The sequence below is a fragment of the Drosophila subobscura genome, chromosome O, assembly GCF_008121235.1.
Source record: "Drosophila subobscura isolate 14011-0131.10 chromosome O, UCBerk_Dsub_1.0, whole genome shotgun sequence".
NCBI lineage: Eukaryota > Metazoa > Arthropoda > Insecta > Diptera > Drosophilidae > Drosophila > Drosophila subobscura.
The window spans coordinates 20,947,031-20,966,356 of NC_048533.1; the positions used below are offsets into that span (position 1 = coordinate 20,947,031).

The 19,326-nt window shown below is 47.5% G+C and overlaps 3 protein-coding genes across 4 annotated transcripts; 2 read left to right on the forward strand and 1 right to left on the reverse strand.

The window, feature by feature from the left end:
- Window positions 1-92: 92 nt before the first annotated feature.
- On the forward strand, window positions 93-3,071 carry LOC117897381 (ATP-binding cassette sub-family G member 5). Its single transcript, XM_034806190.1, has 12 exons — window positions 93-157; window positions 359-559; window positions 662-770; window positions 828-1,018; window positions 1,074-1,218; window positions 1,285-1,750; window positions 1,810-1,927; window positions 1,988-2,081; window positions 2,134-2,272; window positions 2,329-2,520; window positions 2,582-2,768; window positions 2,830-3,071. Exons 2-12 carry the CDS (start codon window positions 500-502, stop codon window positions 2,941-2,943), a joined length of 1,815 nt encoding a protein of 604 aa, XP_034662081.1. The 5' UTR covers window positions 93-157; window positions 359-499; the 3' UTR covers window positions 2,944-3,071.
- Window positions 3,072-3,217: 146 nt separating this feature from the next.
- LOC117897380 (mucin-5AC) lies at window positions 3,218-12,141 on the reverse strand. 2 transcript variants are annotated; one of them, XM_034806189.1, is made up of 6 exons: window positions 12,048-12,141; window positions 11,450-11,614; window positions 9,097-9,314; window positions 5,928-6,129; window positions 5,584-5,865; window positions 3,218-5,504 (listed from the first exon to the last, which is right to left on the reverse strand). In XM_034806189.1, the coding sequence occupies exons 2-6, from the start codon at window positions 11,487-11,489 to the stop codon at window positions 3,748-3,750; spliced, it is 2,499 nt and encodes an 832-aa protein (XP_034662080.1). In that variant the 5' UTR covers window positions 11,490-11,614; window positions 12,048-12,141; the 3' UTR covers window positions 3,218-3,747. The 2 variants fall into 2 exon arrangements, with proteins under 2 accessions (XP_034662080.1, XP_034662079.1); XM_034806188.1 differs by having other exon boundaries at window positions 5,928-6,165.
- On the forward strand, window positions 7,084-8,627 carry LOC117897384 (kinesin heavy chain). Its single transcript, XM_034806193.1, has 2 exons — window positions 7,084-7,208; window positions 7,267-8,627. The coding sequence occupies exons 1-2, from the start codon at window positions 7,206-7,208 to the stop codon at window positions 8,587-8,589; spliced, it is 1,326 nt and encodes a 441-aa protein (XP_034662084.1). The 5' UTR covers window positions 7,084-7,205; the 3' UTR covers window positions 8,590-8,627.
- Window positions 12,142-19,326: the final 7,185 nt, after the last annotated feature.

Below are 19,326 nucleotides of genomic sequence, written 5' to 3' on the forward strand. Positions count from 1 at the left end.
CGCTTGGTCTCTGGAATTCAGACGGCTAGAGAGCAGTGCTTCCAGTGGCTCTCTTTCCATGCCAATTGGAATGACTCCAAGCTCCGAACTGATCGGGCCAGAAGCAACAGTTTCAGTTGGAAGATCGCGCTCAGTTGGTTTGGACGTATTCGCGGAGGTTAGCGGGTGTTTTATTTAAGTGTTTTTTGTATGTTAACAATAAAAAAATATAAATAAAAAGTGTATTGTTTATTAAATATTGTTAAATGTTAGCTGCCAAAGACAGTTCCACGTTTTTTTGTATGAAAGTGCTGTTAGAATACTCTTCTTACTTCACTCTCTCACTGCGCTCTCTCTCTCTCTGCTTATTCCGTTCCAGTGAGAGCACGCCATCTACCACTTTTGTGTCGTTTGTTTTGAAGCCGCTCTTGAACTACGGACAGCGTGTGAGGCACAGAGCAGGCGAATAAGAAACAAACAAACCGTTGTTGCTCTCGCAGTTGTTGTTGCTGTGTTGGCTATGAAAATGATTGGAAGCGATTACGTACTGGAAGCGCACAACATATTCCATACCACCGAGGCAAGTGCACACAACACTGGAAATGCAATCCACCCCAAAAGCAATGTGCACTTCCAATGACAAGTCTTTTGTTTTGTTTTGTTTTTGTTTGCTGCCCAACAGGTGGATGGCGGGGGCTGCTTCAATGGAGCCGGCAATTCGGCGCTGGTGCTCAAAGGCGTCAATCTCACCGTTCACAGTGGCGAAGTGATGGCCATACTGGGCTCCAAGGGTAACTAATCAAGCAGCAAAAAAGTTAACACAAATCAACTTTGATTTTTGTTTGCAGGCAGTGGTAAGCGCGCCTTGTTGGATGTCATTTCGAGGCGCTCCGATGGCGCCACTCGTGGGCAGGTGCTGCTGAATGGTTCACCGTTGTCCAAGGCCTTGTTCCAGCAGCGCTGCGGCTATGTGACACAATCCTGCACCTTTGTGCCCGGCCTGACGGTGGCCCAGACGCTGCACTACACGCCAACAATTGTGAGTGTTGCATTAATCCCACGTAGACTGTAAATAATTATGGCATCCGTTGCAGTTGAGTGGCTATCTGAAGAGTTCGAAGGTGCGACAAGTGCTGGCTGACTTGGCGCTATCGCAGGTGGCCCACAAGCGTGTGGAGTATCTGAACATCAGTGAGGCGAGACGCCTGGCCATTGGCATACAGCTGGTCAGAGATCCTGGTGAGTACGCTCAACCCCTTAAATGCTGTAGAGTGCCTCTTAATCTTGTGAATTTCCCCCTCGTAGTCATGCTGCTGCTGGATGAGCCCACGCATGGACTGGATCCGTTGAGCGCCTATCTGCTGATATCCATTCTATCCAACACGGCCAAGAAAACGGGTTGTGGAATTTTGCTCTCCCTAGAGAAACCCCGCTCCGATGTGTTCCCCTTCCTGGATCGTGCTCTGTTTCTGTGCCTGGGCGGTGTTGTCTACTCTGGCGGCACTCGCGCCATGCTGGAGTACTTCCATGGCATTGGTTTTCCCTGTCCCCAACTGGAGAATCCCCTCATGTACTATCTCTGCCTGTCCACTGTGGATCGCCGCAGCCGCGATCGTTTCCTGGAGTCCAGCCAGCAGATTGAGGCGCTTGTGGAACGTTTCTCCCGAGAGACACCCATCTCTGATGCGCCTTTGAATAACATGGGATCGGGCAAGGTGCCGCTGGCCTACGGCAAGCCGGGAGAGCTTAAAGTTTGGGTTATGCTGTACTTGTGAGTTGGTCATGGCATTGTCTGCTTTCAGTTTGTAATTTGTGCTTGTTTACTCAAAGGAAACTGCTGGCATCAACCTTCTCCTGCGGTCTGGTTGGCATGAAGACGCTTTTCCTGCGATTGCTGCTGCTGCCCATAGCCATGAGCATGCTTTGGGCTTTCTATACAAATGTGGGGGTAAGTAAGCAGCTAAACCAGCCACTTTTAGTTCTATAACTCAACGAATGTTTGTTCCAGGATGATGCTCATGGCTTCTTCACCCGAAATGGCATGATTCTGAACATATTGGGCTTGTCCTATGGCTGCGGCATACTGACTACCATTACGCTATGTAGGTTCACGTTTCATCCATTAAGTTTCAGCTTTAAAGTTATTTGTTGCAGTTCCCGTTTGGCGCAAGAAGCTCTCACAGGACACCCCAGAGGGCCTCTACTCTGGCACCACACTCCTTATAGCCTACAATGCAGTGTCCATTCCTTTCTCTGCCGTGTCTGCTGTCATTGCCAGCTGCGTGGTTTATCCGTAGGTGCCGCAGCAACATGAAAAAAGTTCCAACTTAAACGCTTTCTTCCCCGTAGATTGCTGCTGGATTTGAAGTACAACAATGGCATTGTGTTTGCCTATTTGCTTGTGGCACTGTGGTCCAGTTTCGTGCTCGCCGAACAGCTATCCATTGCCTTTTTGCTGGTGGTCAAGGTGCCCTTCAATGCAGCCATCGCGGTGACCTATGCGCTGGTCATCAGCATTGCCCTGGCCAGTGGCACCGTTCGGTGGGTACACTGAAACAAGATCCAGTGTCCATATCTTATATTCCCGATCTTTTCTTTTCAGCTCCTTCAAGGGCCTACAACCCTGGCTGCAGGACAACACCAAGGGCACACATACGCGCTATGCATCCTCGCTGCTGCACAGCATCGCCTTTCAGACGCGAAAGTTGAATTGCACGCCCACTGCCTCTGTCATTTGCCCCAAGCCTACGGACTTTATGCACGAGCGTCTAGGCTTGCCACATCCAGATGTAATTTGTGCACACTATTATATACAGTGCCCAATTTTTAATCACTCTACGTTACTTGCAGGAAACAATTGATGTGGCTGCATCCTGTGCGTTTGCCGTTGGCCTGGCTGCCTTCAATATGCTCGTTTATTTGTTCCCCATGCCGCGCTGTGTGCGACAAAAGTTCAAGGACTGAGTGCCGGCGTTCACCCACACTGCACAACATGACTAACTTTATTTATTTTAAGCGTATTTCACACATAATAAAACAAAACAAAAAACACAATTGGCGGGCGAAAGAGGTTCAACATCGATAGTCACGAGTAACGAGCGATATTACAGCTGGCAGCTGGTAAAGCATCGATACTACAAGTGAGTACTAATCGATAGCACTGTCTTTATATTGTATCGCCAAAGACATATCGAGATCAAACCTCACTTTGGCGCTCTGCTAATCGTTTGATCTTCAATTTTTTTATGAATTACATATCATTTTATTTACAAGAAACCTTAAAGTTAATACAATTTTGTAGTGAATTCATTGAATATTACACAACAAGTACAAAATCAGCCGCTCTTCGATACAATTTTGGGCTTCCTTTCGTTATTTGCTTTCATTTTAACAATTGTCTAACGACTAAACATATACTTTCTTTTCGTTTATTTAAATAACTAGATACACGCATGGAAATGCATTAGAACGCATCTTGATTCGGAATATGTAATCTGAAATCTGATTAAATGAATGTACGCGAGTGTTAACGGGGGCGTGGCTAAGCGGGTTCATCATTATACGATCGATATGCAGGTGAAAGATAATGCAAGGCGGAACAGGAGCTTTACCTTTGAGAAATGGATGTATATGGTTGCTTGATCGTTTACGCTATGAATAGTATAATTAGTTAATGGTCAAAGGCAGTGAAAAATGGAGTTATTAAAGGTACAGTTGTGTGAGTAGTTAGTTAGATCGTGTGCTGGGGCCAGGACTGGGGAGCGTAGCTCAGTCCGTGTCGTAGTAGGCATAGTCATAGCTGGTGTCCTCATCCGCATACGGTGGCCGTTGCCGTTTGCCTGCAGTCCTCTCCTTCTTGTCCAGCTGCTTCTCCTTTTTGCTTCTGGCCGACTTCTTGGCCTCCACGTGTGGTGCAGCACTCGTTGTGCTGGTTGTGGTCGTTGTCTTTGTTGTGCTTGGTCGCCTGGTCGTGGTGCTAGTTGTCGTTGTGGTGGTGCTAGTCAGTTGAGTGGTGCTATAAGTCGTTGGCCTGCTGGTTGTCTGGGCGGTTGTCTTCGGACTAGATGGCGTTAACTGCGGACTGTACTGAGAGTTGTACTGCTGCGACGTCTTCTCCGCCTTGTAGATGTCCGCCCGCAGCTTGTTGATGCTCGCAGCGCCAAAGTTCAGCGACTGAGCCGTCTTGAACAACTCATCCTCATCGCTGAGATCCGAGTCACGCTCCTTCTGGTAGGCGGACTGCTGCTGGCTCTTCAGATGGCTGTGCGCTTGCTGAAAACCGTGCGGCTGCCTGCTGCTAGCTGGCGGCGCACTCGGCGTCGTTGTGCTCGTCGAACTGGAGGCTCGAGTGCGCAAAAACTTGAAGCGATTGCGCGGGAAATCGTTCTCATACAGCTCTGGATGATACTGGCCATCATCCTCATCCACATTGTAGTACGGATTGGCTGTGGTGGGTAGCCCTCCAGCCACTGTCGATACCTTCTTCGTGGCACCTTGACTGGGCCGCGGTGTCTGCTGTGCTTGGTGGAAGTTCTGCTCGTAGGACTTCTTGTAAGTTGTGGGCTTGAACGTGGTCGGCGTGTAAGAGTCCCTGGCCGCAAGCGTGACCTTCTTCACGGCAGCTGGCGATGGTGCACTGGCTGGTGTGGTGGGATAGCGCAGCTCATCCTCCACATAACGTTCGGTGGTTGCCTTGTAGGTGATGCTGCCGCGGCTGGTGAACGAACGTGGCTTGGCACTCGGTCCGGAGCTGGAGGAGGCCTTGAACGGCGCCGGCTCCTGGCTGCCCACTCGCGACAGTGTCTGCTGCTGCTTGGGTCGCTGATAGTGCGGCTCCAGCTTGTTCTGCGTGGCCTGGAAGGGCTGCGGCTGCTGCACCCTGCTCTTGGGCACATCCACAAACTCATTGTGATTGATGTAGTTGGATTCCTGGGGCCCGAGCTTCTGTTTGCGAGCTGCCACAGTGGGTTTGTGCCGCTTGGTGGTCTCCTTGTCGTAGTCCTGCACATTCTTGCCCGTCAACTTGGTGGAGCTCGACGGCTGCTCCGTGTACTTGGGCGGCGGCGTGCTCTTGTAGCGATAAGCGCCACTGTTCGGGTTGTAGGTGGTGGGCTGGATGCGCTCCTGTGTCTGATAGTCACTCGAGCCAAAGCTGAAGCGACTGGTGATGCTGCTGCTGGGTCGGGGCGTCGTCGTTGTTCTGCTCTGTGGCGTGTAGTCTAGAAAGTCCGTGTTGAAAGAGGCATGCAACGTGATCTTCTTCAGCGGGGACTTGCTGGTGCTGCTGCTGCTGGTGCTCGGAGCCGCTGCTGCGGTGCTGCTTGTGAGGCGCTGTCCCCGGGTGGGCGTGACTCGCGACTTGCTGGACGCCTCCGTGGTCTTGCGATTGTAATCGCTGAAATCGTTGGGCTTGGGTCGTGCTCCTCCCGCCGATGATGATGATTCCTCATCGTACTCACGTCCGCCCTGGCGGTTCGAGAAGAAGTGCGAGCTATGGGAACCCTTGAAGATATCATCAAAGTCTTCTGTGGAGTGGAGAGACAAGAGACAAGAGCGTGATTAATTCGTGTAATACATTTTGAAGATTCCATTGTTTGGCCTTACGCTTCGAGTCATCGTTGTTGTTGCTGCTGCCACCATAATTGTTGTTGTTGTTGCTGTAATAGTTGCGCTCTGTTGTGGATGTCGTGGATGTGGTGGTGCTCGATGTTGTTGGAGTGTAATAGCTGGAAATGGGTCGCTTTGTGGATTGCGTGATCTCCAAATTGGGACTGGAACTGGAGCTGGAACTAGAGCTGGAACCGGTACCGGAATTGCTGCCGTAATTGTGTCGCTGGCGTGACTTTTGGTCACCGCGGCTCTGCTCCTTAGATCTTCGTACATCACCTGCAAAAATGACACCAAATTAAACCTAATTAAGCCTAAAACTAACTCTGGCCAACGCTTACCTGTTTCTGCACGCTGCAGGTGGAAGGTGGCCTCCTCCTCGTTGGCGCTCTTGCTGTCGCCGTCGCGATACAAATCGTTCAGATTGTTGTTGTCATAGTAGGAGGTGGCCTTGTCACAGTCCACGTCCGCCCAATTGGCGCAGATCTGCAGCTCCTGGTCAAAGGCCGTTGTGTTGGGGCAAAGGAAACGATAATCTTGCACCTGTTGGACAAACGGATTAACTCTTCGATGTACGAGCTGCACACAACAGCGAAATCATCAAGCAAACAGCACCACCAGATACAACCAGAGCAAAACATGCAAAATTCAATGTTAGAAATTGTGATACAATTTTTCAATTATAGCCAAAGCATTAGAGCCAAGACCAAGGCAGCAGCAGCAGCCAGTAGCCAGCAGCAGCCACAATTGGAGCTCGCGGCCAAGCCACAAGTCAGGTAATGTAAACTGGCACAAACTAAAAAGTACACAGTGCGAAAAACTTAGTTGAGAAACTGCCAGGTAAACTGTATCTTAAGTCAAGAAGAATGATCGTGGAATACGCACATGAAACAGCAACAGAAAAACAACAACTCTAAACAGCGAGACTCAAGTGTTGTAGCAATGAGCTTCGGCACGCACACGCGGTACACACATAGATGCATATGCATGTATTTTGTTTTTGCTTTCTTGTTCCTTTTCTTGATTTTTTTTTTCTCTTCTTCGGTTGTGCCGCGGTGTCGCTTGTCGTAGAAAAACACGTGCGCATAAATACTTAATAATACTTCTGTTTACATCTGCAAATCTGGATATCTATTATATGTCTTGCTAGGAGGACTTTTTTACTTTTTCGCACTCACAATATTAGCTGCTCAAACTGCTTACCATTTACAGACAGTTTTTTTTTTCTCAGTGCAAGCTTCGCTCACTTTTGCCTGACTCCACACACATCATCCAATCAGATGCTTCCTTGTGCGGCTATGATAATGCCACTAGTGGCTTCCATGCCCCCAAGCCAGCTATCAGGTTGCCTGCCACAAACTTTGGCATTTGGCAATCTGCTGCCACTTGACATTTGCAGTGGCCCCGCGGTCGGGTCCCAGGTGACGCTGCCGAGAGAAGTGAACGTTCTCGTTCTCGCTTTGGTTCTCGACTTCTACACACACACACACACACAGATACCGTACAGTAGGCTAATTGACAATCAATTCAAAATCCACATGTATACAAAATAGTGAAAAATAAACAACACACCAAAAACGTACATAAAAACAAACTACACAAAAAAACTAAAACAAAGAATGGTAAGTGAAACGGACTTCAACTTTAGCTTCAACTTAACCTCATAATCCCTCTCTCTAGGTAAAAGTCTATCTATTTAGAAAATTGCCTGCCCTCAGCCAGATGCAGCGGGATGTGTGGCAGGAGGCAGTGTCCGAGGTGGTGGAGCCTGTGCTCGGTGGCAGGACCAGCACCATCATCAACTACGGCGAACGCATGGACTACGGCAGCGATGACCTGGATGTGATGGCGCGCAGCTTTGGGGATTTGTTTCGGCATGTCTACACGCTGGAGCTGACCATGGAGGTCAACATATCCATCAGGCATGTGGAGCTCAATGGAGAGCTTCCAGAGTCCACGGGCGACATGGAGGGGCAGGATCACAGGCCATCCAAGCAGCACTTTGTGGCCACCAGCGGCGATGTCTATGCGTACATTGAGCGTGTGATGCGTCGCCTGCCACAGAGCCGCGTGCTCTTCACGCTCAATGTGCGACAAACGAACATTGATCAGTCGAGGAAGGTCTATGGGAAATTGCAGTTTATTCACTTCAGGAGCGACGCGTCGGACAGCAGCACCTCCATGGGCGCACTGCTGAAGCTGTTTAAGGCTCTGTCCCGCAGTCCCAAGAGTCACATGCGCTACCACAACATAAATCTAACGCGACTGCTGGAGGAGGTGCTGGGCAGTGCCGACAGCACTGTGGTAATCAACTACACGGAGGCTCCTATGTGGGACACAGCGCTGAAGGCGCCGCACTGCACTCCAGAGTCCTCGTCCGTTGATGTGTGGAAGGCCAGGTATCGGCAGATGCACACAAAGTATCAAAGCCTGAAGGACAAGGTGCTGAGCATGGAGCTGTGGAGCAGCACGGAGCAGAAGCTGCAGCTGTACGAGTTGATGGACGGCCTGGAGAGCGACTCGGAGGAGTACAATGAGCACAGCAGCAGCGACACGACGCTAGAGACGCAGCAGGTCTGCCCCGTGTCCACACAAAAACTGCTGCAAATCCGCAGAGAGGCAGAGCTGACAGTCGAGGAGCTGCAGGCGCTGCAGTCGCGCGTTGAGCTGCTGGCCATCAAGAACCAACGACAACACTTGGAGCTGCGAAAGCGAGACGAAATGGTGCGGCAACTCCATGGGGAACTAATCCGTGCCAACGCGGAGCTGCTGCAGCAGAAGTTATCCTTCCAGCAAAAGCTAGAGCAGTACACGGAGCGCTTCAATCAGCTGTGGCGGGAGCAGGGCGAGATGCTGCAGTCAAAGGAGCTGCAACGCAAGCAGCAACTCTCCGAAATGCTCGACAGCTACTGCCAGGAGATGCAGAGCGCCCATCAGCGGCAGTTGGCACAGAAGGAGCGCGAATTGCAGGCTGCACAAAGGCCGCCGCCGCCGCAGCTGTAGTCAAGGAACAGAAAGCTACAAGCATGCAATAAAGAAAAACGAACACAAAACCCCACACTTAAAGGTCAACCAAACCGATGCGCTGCGATACGATCCGAGCTGAGCAAAAGTCTTCTTCAGGTCTAAGTATCAGCCGGCTCAGGCCCCACAGTCACGAAGCAGCTCAGCTCCCAATCACACATTCTCCTGCGCTGTGGCAACTTTTGCCATTTAGCTGGGACTTTGACAGCGAGATAGAGAGACGGGGAAAGATGCAGAGATACTCGAGGCAGCTCTCAACGGAGTGCCTCTGCCTGCAAGTCTTGAGTTGCCTGCCTCGAAAAGGGGAACTTGAATCTCTGTCTAGAACCACTTCAAGCACCAAAGGAGCACAGAATTTCGCGGGCTTAAATGTCATGTCTAAGGCTTCCTCACAGCTTTATTGTGGCTTGGCTTAGCACTTTCTGCCGCTGCTTTTGCCTCAATCCCAGCCTCGTTGCACTTGCAGAAAGTCTAAACAAAACTTACCCCAATTCCCGGCAGCTTCACGCACACATGAAACATCTGGCACTGCGTCTCGGGATCCGCATAGTAGCCGCCAAGTATCTTGTCGTGGCAGGTGAACTGCGTCTTGGGCATATTCTGCAGACTGTACGTGGGCCAGGGTCTGCCGAAAGCCAAGTCATCGTCCTCGTCCAGCAGCTGAGCCTGGCCGAAGCTGCTCCAAAGTGTCGCCGCTGTTGTAGCTGCAAAGAAACAAAAACAGAAATCGTGAGTTGGTTTTGCGTCTTCAAATGGAACTTCAAGTAGTGCTAGGAATCTGAAGCTGTAGCTGTGGCTGTGGCTGACCAGTGACCTTCATTCGCAACACTTTCGCTTACATGATGGCAGGCCAGCACCAGACTCGAGACGAGCTCATGATTTATGTGTGTATGCCGGGCCACAAGTGCCTGCCGCCGTCCAACCAAGGCTGATCCATCAAGCAACCTCCAACATGGTTCTGCGTGTGCCTCTGTCTGCCTTTTATTTATTATTTATTTTGGCTCCAATTGATTGGTATTTCTGATACCGCGGAGACATCATTAACATTTCCAAACGACTTGCCGCATTCCCACAGCGATCTGCGATATATGATCACTCAGCTTGGGTCAATCCAGCTGTCAAATTAGCCACAAAAAAACGAATTTCTGGATCCACTCTGCCTCCTCTCGTGGGCCGTTCAATTAAAATGCCGCGTCAATCACTTTTGTGTTTGATATTCAAACCAGTGCCAGTTGTCGTACATTAAAAGCTAATTAAAGCCGTGACTCCGCCCATGTATCATGTCTCTGGCAGCTTCTGTTCTTCAGCGGAAGATGAGCAATTAAAGCCAAATTGTAATTGCAATTTTTCAACTGCAGCTGCAGAACCAACAACCCAGCGGTATGTCTGCCTGCAAATTGCACTCTTGCAGGTTGCATAATCCCCCACCATTCATCATGCCACAAAACCAGAAAAAAAACAGCCAAAGAAAACCTAAAAGTACACAAACAAAAAGAGAAAACAAAACTATCCAGAAAGACGACGCTGTGCAGCAACCCAACTCGACTCGACTCTGATTCGCATTTAATTCAAATTCAAATGAATTTCAATTTCAATCTCTTCCCTTCCCCATTGTGTGGCAGTGAACTATGACTGGACTGGACTGACTCCTTTGTTTCCCTGCAGCTTGTTCGATTCCGCTTTCAATTGCTTTTGCTGGGAGGCGAGTGAATCTCTAATTTGTTGCCTGACTGAATCCGAACAGAGACTCACGCAGCGTGCCCCCGTAAAGCTTCCGTTTTGCCGTTGGGCGTTGTCCCAGACCACACTCAAATCACCCAGCTCCCCGCCCTTTCGTTGCTTGGCAAAGATAATTTACAATGTGGTAATTATGCAGATGACCTACTCTTAGCCATAATTGCCATTTCCCAGCCTTCGCCCCTGGTGCTGCGGCAGCCATTTGTTGGCTCCCATTTGATTTCGCATCTGATCGATATGAAACCCATTGAATCCCATTAATTTCCTGCGCAACCAATGGGACCTTGAACCAGCGGCAGATCAGCATTGCAGACAACCCAACTAATGAGCTTCATGCGAAGTTTTTTCTGATCTTTTATGTGCGAATCGATTGTTCATGCATCATTATCAGGGAGAAGGTCGATCGAAGATGTTTGCTGATCTACCGCTGATTTAACAAGAAAAAGTAAACAAAAGACAGAAGGAAAGTTGCTTAGCTTTTTCTGTAGCTATTTTTTTGAGCAGTGATAAATGTTGAAAAGTTAGAGGATGAAGCACTAAAATACTGCAGATATTTTATGGTTTTGAGATGAAAAACTAAGGCAGGAAATGGGTAAAAGAAACTCCAAGTTATCGTCGATTTTTGTATCATTTTTACTCTAACATTTGGCAGAACATTTTACGGAATTAAAGTGGTTAAAAAGTATGGATAAATGTCCTTACAGATTCAAAACTAAGGCGGAAAATTGATTAAAAATGGCCCCAAGTTTTCGTAGATTTCCGTACCATTTTCTTTCTACAAACTTCCAGAAACTGTCGCGGAATTTAAACTCTTTAAAATTATGGACATGAAACACATAGTTTAGTGTTTAACTCTGGCAAATATTAGATTAAATACATGGCATAAAAACTATAAAAAAAACCCCAATTATAACAGATAATTGTACCCAATTTTCTGCGAATTAAAATTCTTAAAAGTTATGTCCTAACAGATGCACAAATCAGGCATCAAATAGGTGAAAGAAACCCCAAGAAATGTGTGTAAATGTTTCTCTAACATTTTCGAGAACATTTCCTGTTCTTAAAATTCTTAAAAAATAATCCCAACCATTTCTTTACTCACCCAAAATGATGGCAAACATTTTATAATCAACACGCAACATGTTGGTTTAGGGAGTAATCCAATTCGAGTGTTTCTGTTCCCAAATCCGTATGATAAATGATATCCAAAATGGTTAATCCAAAGCGTTTAAGCTGCTGATTAATGTCGTTTTTCACATGGATCGCACTGCAAAACAAGACAAGCCATACATGAGTATGGGGGTGGAAGGGATTTTGATTTTGATTTGTTTTTAAATTTGATTGCAAAATGCCACAAAATGGATGTTCGTTTCGCCTGCGATTTTCACACAAACTTAACACACCGCACACCTCAGACCACAGAGCTCAGATCTCAGCAAAAAGTGTCCGTCATGTAGGAAATGAGTCGGTGGTTGGTTTGGGTTCTTCTTTTCTTGGAGTCTTTGTAAATGCGTAGACGAAAATGTGTTTCGCAAGGTGCGAAAACTACGGAAGAGCCATTTAGAAGGTGCAGCGAAACGTTGAGAGACGAGTCTGTGGCGTCTGCCTCACTTGACTGGGCACCAAAAAAGAGCACAGCGTCACAGAGTCACAGCTGCCACTTGCAACAAGGGGGTTGGGGCACAGTTAGAGGTACGAACCGCACGGAGGAGTCAAGACAGGCGGAGACAAATGCGAGGGCCAAGCGGTGGCGCTGCGATGCGATACGATGCGCGTTTTGTGACTGAATCGTTTACGTTGTCGAAGCGAAATGATTTCGGAAAGCGAAAGGAAAAACCACTTGGAGCTCCCCCAGCACAGCGCCAGAGACGCTGGCAGTGGCAGCAGCTCCGAAGATCTCCGAAGCGAAGCATCTTCGTGCGCTTCGTCTCGTGTGAGCCGCGAACTCGGCTTGGGGTTTTTTTCCTCTTCGTTTGCTCGTTTGTTCTGCGGCTTCTGGTGGTCTGATCTCTGGTTTGGACTGCTCTGGTCTGGTCTGGTCTGTGCTTAGTGCAGATTACGCATACGCAGCGTGTGACCAAATGACACTTGTCTGCAATTGTGCACAGCGCCTGCCCCCCGATGCACTGTCTGCCCCGCTGTACTGACTGCACTGCTTCCCTCGCTGTACTGCCTGCACTGCTGGCCCTTCTGCACTGCTTGCACTGCTTCCCCGCTTTTACCGCTGCTCTGCCAGGACTGCTCGTCACTCATCATCACTTACGTCAGTCGGCCGCAGGGCCAGCTCATGATTGTGGGCAAGCGCATGCTGGCCGCACTCTCACTCCCACCGCAATTACAGACAGTACCCCGTGCCCCTCACCATCACTCCCTCTACAGTTCATGTAGCACAGCGCCTGGTCTCTTGGGTTGCATCTTCCGCTGGGTATTATGTCATAGTCATGGCGGGGCTTTGTCATTTGGCTGGCCCATCTGCTGCCGCTGCCACAGCGGCTGCCATGTCGCGGGGCCAAAAGTCGCGATGCCACCAACAATCCGGTTATGTCTATATGGGTGAGTGTGGCACAGTGTGCGCGGGGGGAATGTGGCGGCATTTTGCCTTTGCAGTGTGGGAATTTACACGCCTGCAGATTTTTTTTAGCTAAGCTTTCAGTGGTGCATCTGTGGTGCATCTTTTTGGGGCGTTGCTGCCAGATCTGGGCAGAGATTCTTCATATTTCCCTTAAAGGCGAGCAACAACCTCAAGCTGTCAACTGGAGCTGGCAGGCAGGGCAACTGCCAAACTGGCAGCTTGGCATTTCAAAGTTGAGGTTGCCTGCCGGAAGAGAAGAGCCAGCAGGGCAGAGGCAAAGGCAAAAGGAAGAGGCTAAGGCAGAGGCTGAGGCAAAGTCATGCAAAGCAGCTGCCAGTTTGTGCCACAAAAAATGTCAACTTAGGTTGCTGGATAAAAAGTGAAACCAAAACGGAGGACGAGCCTGGAATGACTTTCAACCTGGCAGCAGGCAGGCAGCAACATTCACCCAAAAACTTTGTGGTAAGTGGCATATGGCAGAGGCAGAGCCAGAGCTGGAGCCAGAGCCTGTGTCTGCTGCTGCCATTTTTCTAATTTGCTGCTGATTGTGCGATTGTGTAAGAGATGGCAAAGAGGAGTACCAGTGCCAGTCCTAAAACTCCTAATAAATGCACAGCTTATGCTCCTATGACTCACGCGATGTGCCTGCCTGTCTGCCCGCTGCGTGGGAAAGGCCAATAATAAGGAAGTGCCTCAAACCAAGTGTTCAAAGATGACTCTAAACTCCAGACACGAACTCAAAGGCGAAGGCAACTGTCTGCTGTCTGGTGTCTGCTGTCTGCTTTGTGGCATTACACAGCATCTAAGCGGATTTTGATTCTAATTAGTTGGACCGCCTTCAATTAAATACACATCACAGCAGTTCGATGTGGCCTCCCGCCCGCCATGACATTGATAAATGTGTTCACGAGTTTCGGTGTTTCAACTACAAGACGGGCTGCTGTCGCGGCTCGTTAAGAATCCGTTTGTGAGTTAAATTATTTAATTTTTACTCATTATGTAAGGCTTTGCCAGCTGGCAGCTGAATGCTTGTTGTCTTTTGCTGCTGCTGGTGTAGTAAAAGTGCCGAAAGCATTTGCACATCGTGTGGGAGCGAATGGTAAATGCATTCACCAGCAGCAGCAACTGCAGCAGCAAACCAAAAATTCAATTAAGCTGAAGATGCGCCTGAGCAGACTCCCGTCTGAGCTGCTCTTTCGCTCTCTCTTCAGCTGAGTTTTTGGTCTGGCATTTCCAGGCAGAAGCTAAAGCAGAAGCAAAAGTCGGAGGCAACCACTAACGAGTCGCGAGGATTGCGATTGGGTTTGCAGCGGGAATTGGAATTGCAGAAGGTGCTGGCGGAAGGGGAGGCAGCGGGGAGGCCATCCCAGGTCGTTGAGTAATTGTGCAGCAATGAGCATGGTGGCTGCCAGCAGATTTTCCCGTTGATAAAGTGCAAACCAACACTCGGAAAACCTTTTTGCCAGCCAGCCGCCGCTCATAATAAGAAATTGCATGCTGCGAATATGTATGTATACATAACTGTGTACATATGTACATACATACTTATCACATTGTGTACATATGGCTTTTGGGATTCCAAAATTCATATTGGCAGGCTGCTGCACGTGGCAAAACGCAGATGGAGCGGCAGACGAAGCGGCCACAGCTGTGCAATTTGCAGTTTTTATGGATGCCACGCTGCTTGCGAAACCCGAAAGTTTATTTTTATTTTTTGCGGGATTTTGGGAATGGGTCAGTCAGTCAGTCAGTCGGTGGGTTTGTCTGTCCATCTTTCTGGTGAGTGGTCTGCCTGCCTGGCTGGCTAATTTGACGCATTTGCCATGTAGCGCCGACTGTGGCGGCATTTTTAAATAAAAATCCAGCGAGACGAAACGCATAAAAATAGCCAATAAAATTGAAAGACTTGAGCAACGAACGCGTTTATCGGTTTACGTTGATTACGGGTAGAGCAGTGGAATACTTTATTACTGGGAGTTTTGCTGCAAAGAAAACTTCAATTGGGTCTGGGCATGGGTTCTTGGTGCGCTCTAAAGATGCTTTTTATTTATCCCAAAGGTGTTCATGCACCACGGAACATGGAATTTTATTTTGATTAAACTGCGGATAATATCTGAAAATTTTTTTTATTGATCTGTTAAAAGTTAAATACAAAATAAGTGATGACCGAAATTACTTTTAATTTCTTGAAGATTGAATCATTCTAATCATTATTTTTCTGTTTTAACCATGGTAAAGCAAACCCCTCGGGTTATGTAAATCTTAAAGGGATTTCAGAGAATATTTAGATGTATTTTGGTACCTTTTCAGTTGTCTTTCGTCTAAAACTTTAGCCAAAACCAGGAAGTTTTTTACACAAATGATGCGAAAAGGTTTAAAATATAAAAGTATAGAAAATTGTAATGGATATTTATAGCAATTCCTGCCTCTGTCTTGATCAACATAAACTACACAGCAACGTGTTTCATTTATTATATTTATGACATGCAAATCCTCTGCTGATCTCTACTGATCTCAACCTTTCTTAAACTTAATAAAAAGCCAACACCATAGAGTATTAATTAAATAATCAAATGCAAGAGTAAACTTAGCTAAGTGCACAGCATACACCCGCTCTTAGATAATTCACTAAGCGAAGCAAACATTTTATTTATAGAACATTCCATTAGGTGGATGAAAGACTTAATCCACCTTAATCCACAACCAACGCTAGTCGGCGCATTCAAGCATTCTAAATTGCATTTTGTGGCACTCGTGGACTAGCCTCCTCACTCTGCCAACACAGCGAAAAGTGCAGTTGAAATTTGCATAAAATGTGCATTAGCCGCCCACCCCCGCTGAGGCAACGGCCTCGCCATCTCCAGCAGTACAAGTACCAGCAGCAGAGGCAGCATCAGCATAAGCAGCCAGCATCATCATTATCACCAAACACCAACAGCCTCATCGCAACCCATGGCTGGGCCACAGCCACGCCGGTCTGTGCCACACCAAGGCGCAACTTGTGCCGAAATCTGCACGACGAAACGTGAGAAAATGTTATAGACAGTTGCCAGTCTGCCAGTTGCTAAGCCACACAGACACACATAGACACATGCATAGATACATCTATGTGTCTATGGTTGTAGCGAAACAAAAACTAAATAATAAAAAATATTTGGTAAATTATGGGAATGAATGAGACGAAACGGTGCACACCATCGATGGTGGAGGTGGTTACGGCCAGCAAAGAATTCACCAGATGCAGATGCAGAGATGCAGATGCTGCACCAAGAGTAGTTTTTGTTAGCTGTGTGTTGGTACTGCCTGTATCTGTGACTAATTGCATTTGCCCATACAAATGCACTTTTTTCGTAATTATTTTGCTGGAATATGTGTGAATTATTATGCAGTCAGGGTTCGTTCCATTGTAATCATGTTAATGAGCTTACGGCTTGAATCTTGGATCTAAGACTAAAGCACCGACATTGTTCGTGGCTGGCAACAAAAAAGAAGAAGAAGAACACAATTCTGAGTCGCCAAATGCCAAATGCCAGTGCCAGAGCGCAGCCAGCTAAGCACAGCTAATAGCTGCTAATGCTGACCAGGATGTTAGCTAAAATTATGCGCATTTTTCAAGACAACTTTTATTTTATGGTAATTCAATTAGACGGCATCTTTTGTCACCCATCACCCACCAGCCGCAGCAGCGGCAGCAACATAACCTCACAGCAATAGCAACATAAAACTAACAGCAGCAGCCACATAAACCCAACAGCAGCAGCAACATTGCCTTTTGCCTGAACTCTGCCCAAGCCCGGAGTCTTCTTCATTTTTGCAGGGAAAAAAACGTTTTTTGAGGAGCGCCACTTGCTGATCGTTTGTTTGCCAGAAAATAAAAAAAAACCAACAAATAACACGACAACCCAGAGACAACACAGAGACAGCAGCAACAGACAACAGCAGCGGCAGCAACATTTTGGCTCTTTGCTGATTTATGCGTTTTGCAGCATTTAAATTGGCATTTATGTCAAACTGCGGTAAGGGTAAGTAATATTTTTGTATAATACAATTCGCTTTATTTGTTTTATAACCCAGCGTCCTTGGGCTTTGTCCGCTTCGACACTTTTCCAGCCCCAGACCCCAACAAAAAGCTGATGAGAGATCTCTTTCCCATGGCTGCCAAGAAGATGATGATGAATCCAATGATGGTGATGCCTGTGATGTTGCTTCTGCTGTTTACATTCGCTTTCAGTTTTATTGAGCTTTTGTTAAACAAATTGTTTAATTGTTCCACAATAACTTACGTATAGGTAAAGGTAGGTTATACATGCCCCCCATTGCTGCATGTTTTTGTCAAGTTGCAAACTCCGTTTTGGTGGCACAAAATATTGCCAACTGAACTTTGTGCTGCTAACATTTTCTGGCTGCAATGTTGCGACTTCCTCAACTCCTCAAATTCGAAATGAAAAAAAAAACGAATCGAAGAGTGGAAATTGTCGAAGCTGGTAGATGCCTAGATGCTACTCGTACTATAACTTAGCAATTGGCCGATCCGCTCACCAAATGGCTGCAAGATATGGTGGCAGCAGCAGCAGCAACCAGTGGCCTTGGAGCAGGCTGAGAATGTTGCAGCAGATGCAACAGCAACAGCAGCTTCCACTTCCACTTTGACGATATGTTGCTTGAATCTTTCGAAAGCTGCCAAATCCGTTCGGCTTTCAATGGCTGTTACAGTTATAGTGTGTGTATGTTGTTGTTGTTTTTCTTCTTCTTTTTCTAGTTTATGTGAAAAATCTCAGCAGCAGCGGCAGCGGGAGCAGCTGACGGCAGAGGCAGCAGCTGATGGTTACCCAATAGACATCTAGTAAATAGCAAATGAAAATGTGTTGGCGTAATTAATTAAACAAATTATGTGAATTGCGCGAACGCATTTGACGTTTTTGGTGCAACAGTCGAAGCTTCAGCTTAAGGGGGCATTCAAGTTGATTGCAATTTTTATTAATTTCACTTAGCGGTGGGAATGCAATGGTACTATAAAAAGTGCATCAGCAGCGGCAACACTGCACTGCCAGCAACAACCACACACACATATGGTCAACAGTGATTACAATTGCAGCAGTAAACATTTTGCAATGTGACTTTTACGTGCTGGCTCCTTATGGGCACACCTGGGTCCACCAGCTTCCAGCTCCTTGGGCCAGAGCATGCCACTTGACTGCGACTCCGACGACTCTTTGTGTACTTTGTGCCATTTTGGGCGAACAAATTCTTCAATTCTTTTGGCTGTCTCTGCAGCTGTCCAGACTGCAATCCACAAATACATACACAAACACATCCACATTGCTGCTGCAATCGCCATCGCCTCGAGTGCCTTGTCATTTATTGTTTGGGAAAAATTCAATCAATTATTAATTACACGCCTTGTTGCATCGATTGTGAGCATCAGACGGCTGCTCAGACCCAACAATAGTGCAACATCTTCATGGTGCCTCCTCCTCGATGCCTGCCTGCCACATTTTCCACTTTGACCAACTCATTTAATCTGGCAAAGTGTTTGGAAATACTTAACAACCGCATCAAAATTAGTTTCGTTATTGTGTTAGCCTTCGGGCTCATCTCTGCTGGCCTCTCGTGTGCACTCCAACTCCAACCGAATTGATTTTTGACGTGCGTGCGGTTTGCTGTAACGTGTGGGAAAATGTGTGTTTTAAAGGCAATTCTGTGGCTAGCTAATGGGCCATCTATTCCGGAAATGCAGATGACAGCAATTGCAGGGCAAAGGGTTAGCTTCGGTTTCGGTTTCGATTTCGCTTCTCGTATCCGCCATATGCTGTCGCCTGCGACGAGGCAACGCCACAACAATGGCACCAAAACCATGACATAAAGCCACTTGGCAAGTTGGCGGCATTTGGCGATCGCTAAAAGTCACATTGTTGACCTTTTTGCGGTCTTGGGGCTGTGTAGTTGAAGCTCCGGCTGGAGCTCTCTCAGCCTCAGCCTCGCACATTGGAGAAAAGGTTTTCTGTCTCCCCCACCTGCCTTCTCGACAAACAAGCGCGGCTCATTAAAATAATATTTAACCTTTGAATAAGAGACAAATACTTGTTGAATATCTACGGGGACGAGTACGAGTGCGGCGGAGTTTCGGCTCGTTTATGTCTTTGTCTGTCCAACGAGAGCCAACGAGCCGTGAGCAATTAAAAATTAACTATTTACTTTTAATGTGCAAAGCCCAAGCCCCAAACCCCGCCTCTCCATCAGCCGCGCATTTACCAATTGAATTCCATGTTTAACGAGTTTTGACAGCCACAGCATTTGCTTCTTTTTATCCCCCTCCCCTACCCATCATTTGTATACATTTGGAATTGCAATTGTCAAGACCATGGTGAAATTACTAACACTCTCTTTCGGGCACCACTACTCTATCT

Excerpts from the sequence above, each read along its gene's own strand:
- LOC117897380 (XM_034806188.1), bottom strand. The coding sequence starts at position 11,489 with ATGTTGCGTGTTGATTATAAAATGTTTGCCATCATTTTGG. Across the intron at positions 9,315-11,449 it reads AATGTTTGCCATCATTTTGG|CTACAACAGCGGCGACACTT; the intron begins GTGAGTAAAGAA and ends GTTTCTTTGCAG. Across the intron at positions 5,866-5,927 it reads CCTGCAGCGTGCAGAAACAG|GTGATGTACGAAGATCTAAG; the intron begins GTAAGCGTTGGC and ends TCATTTTTGCAG.
- LOC117897381 (XM_034806190.1), top strand. The coding sequence starts at position 500 with ATGAAAATGATTGGAAGCGATTACGTACTGGAAGCGCACAACATATTC. Across the intron at positions 2,082-2,133 it reads ACTGACTACCATTACGCTAT|TTCCCGTTTGGCGCAAGAAG; the intron begins GTAGGTTCACGT and ends TATTTGTTGCAG. Across the intron at positions 2,273-2,328 it reads GCCAGCTGCGTGGTTTATCC|ATTGCTGCTGGATTTGAAGT; the intron begins GTAGGTGCCGCA and ends TCTTCCCCGTAG.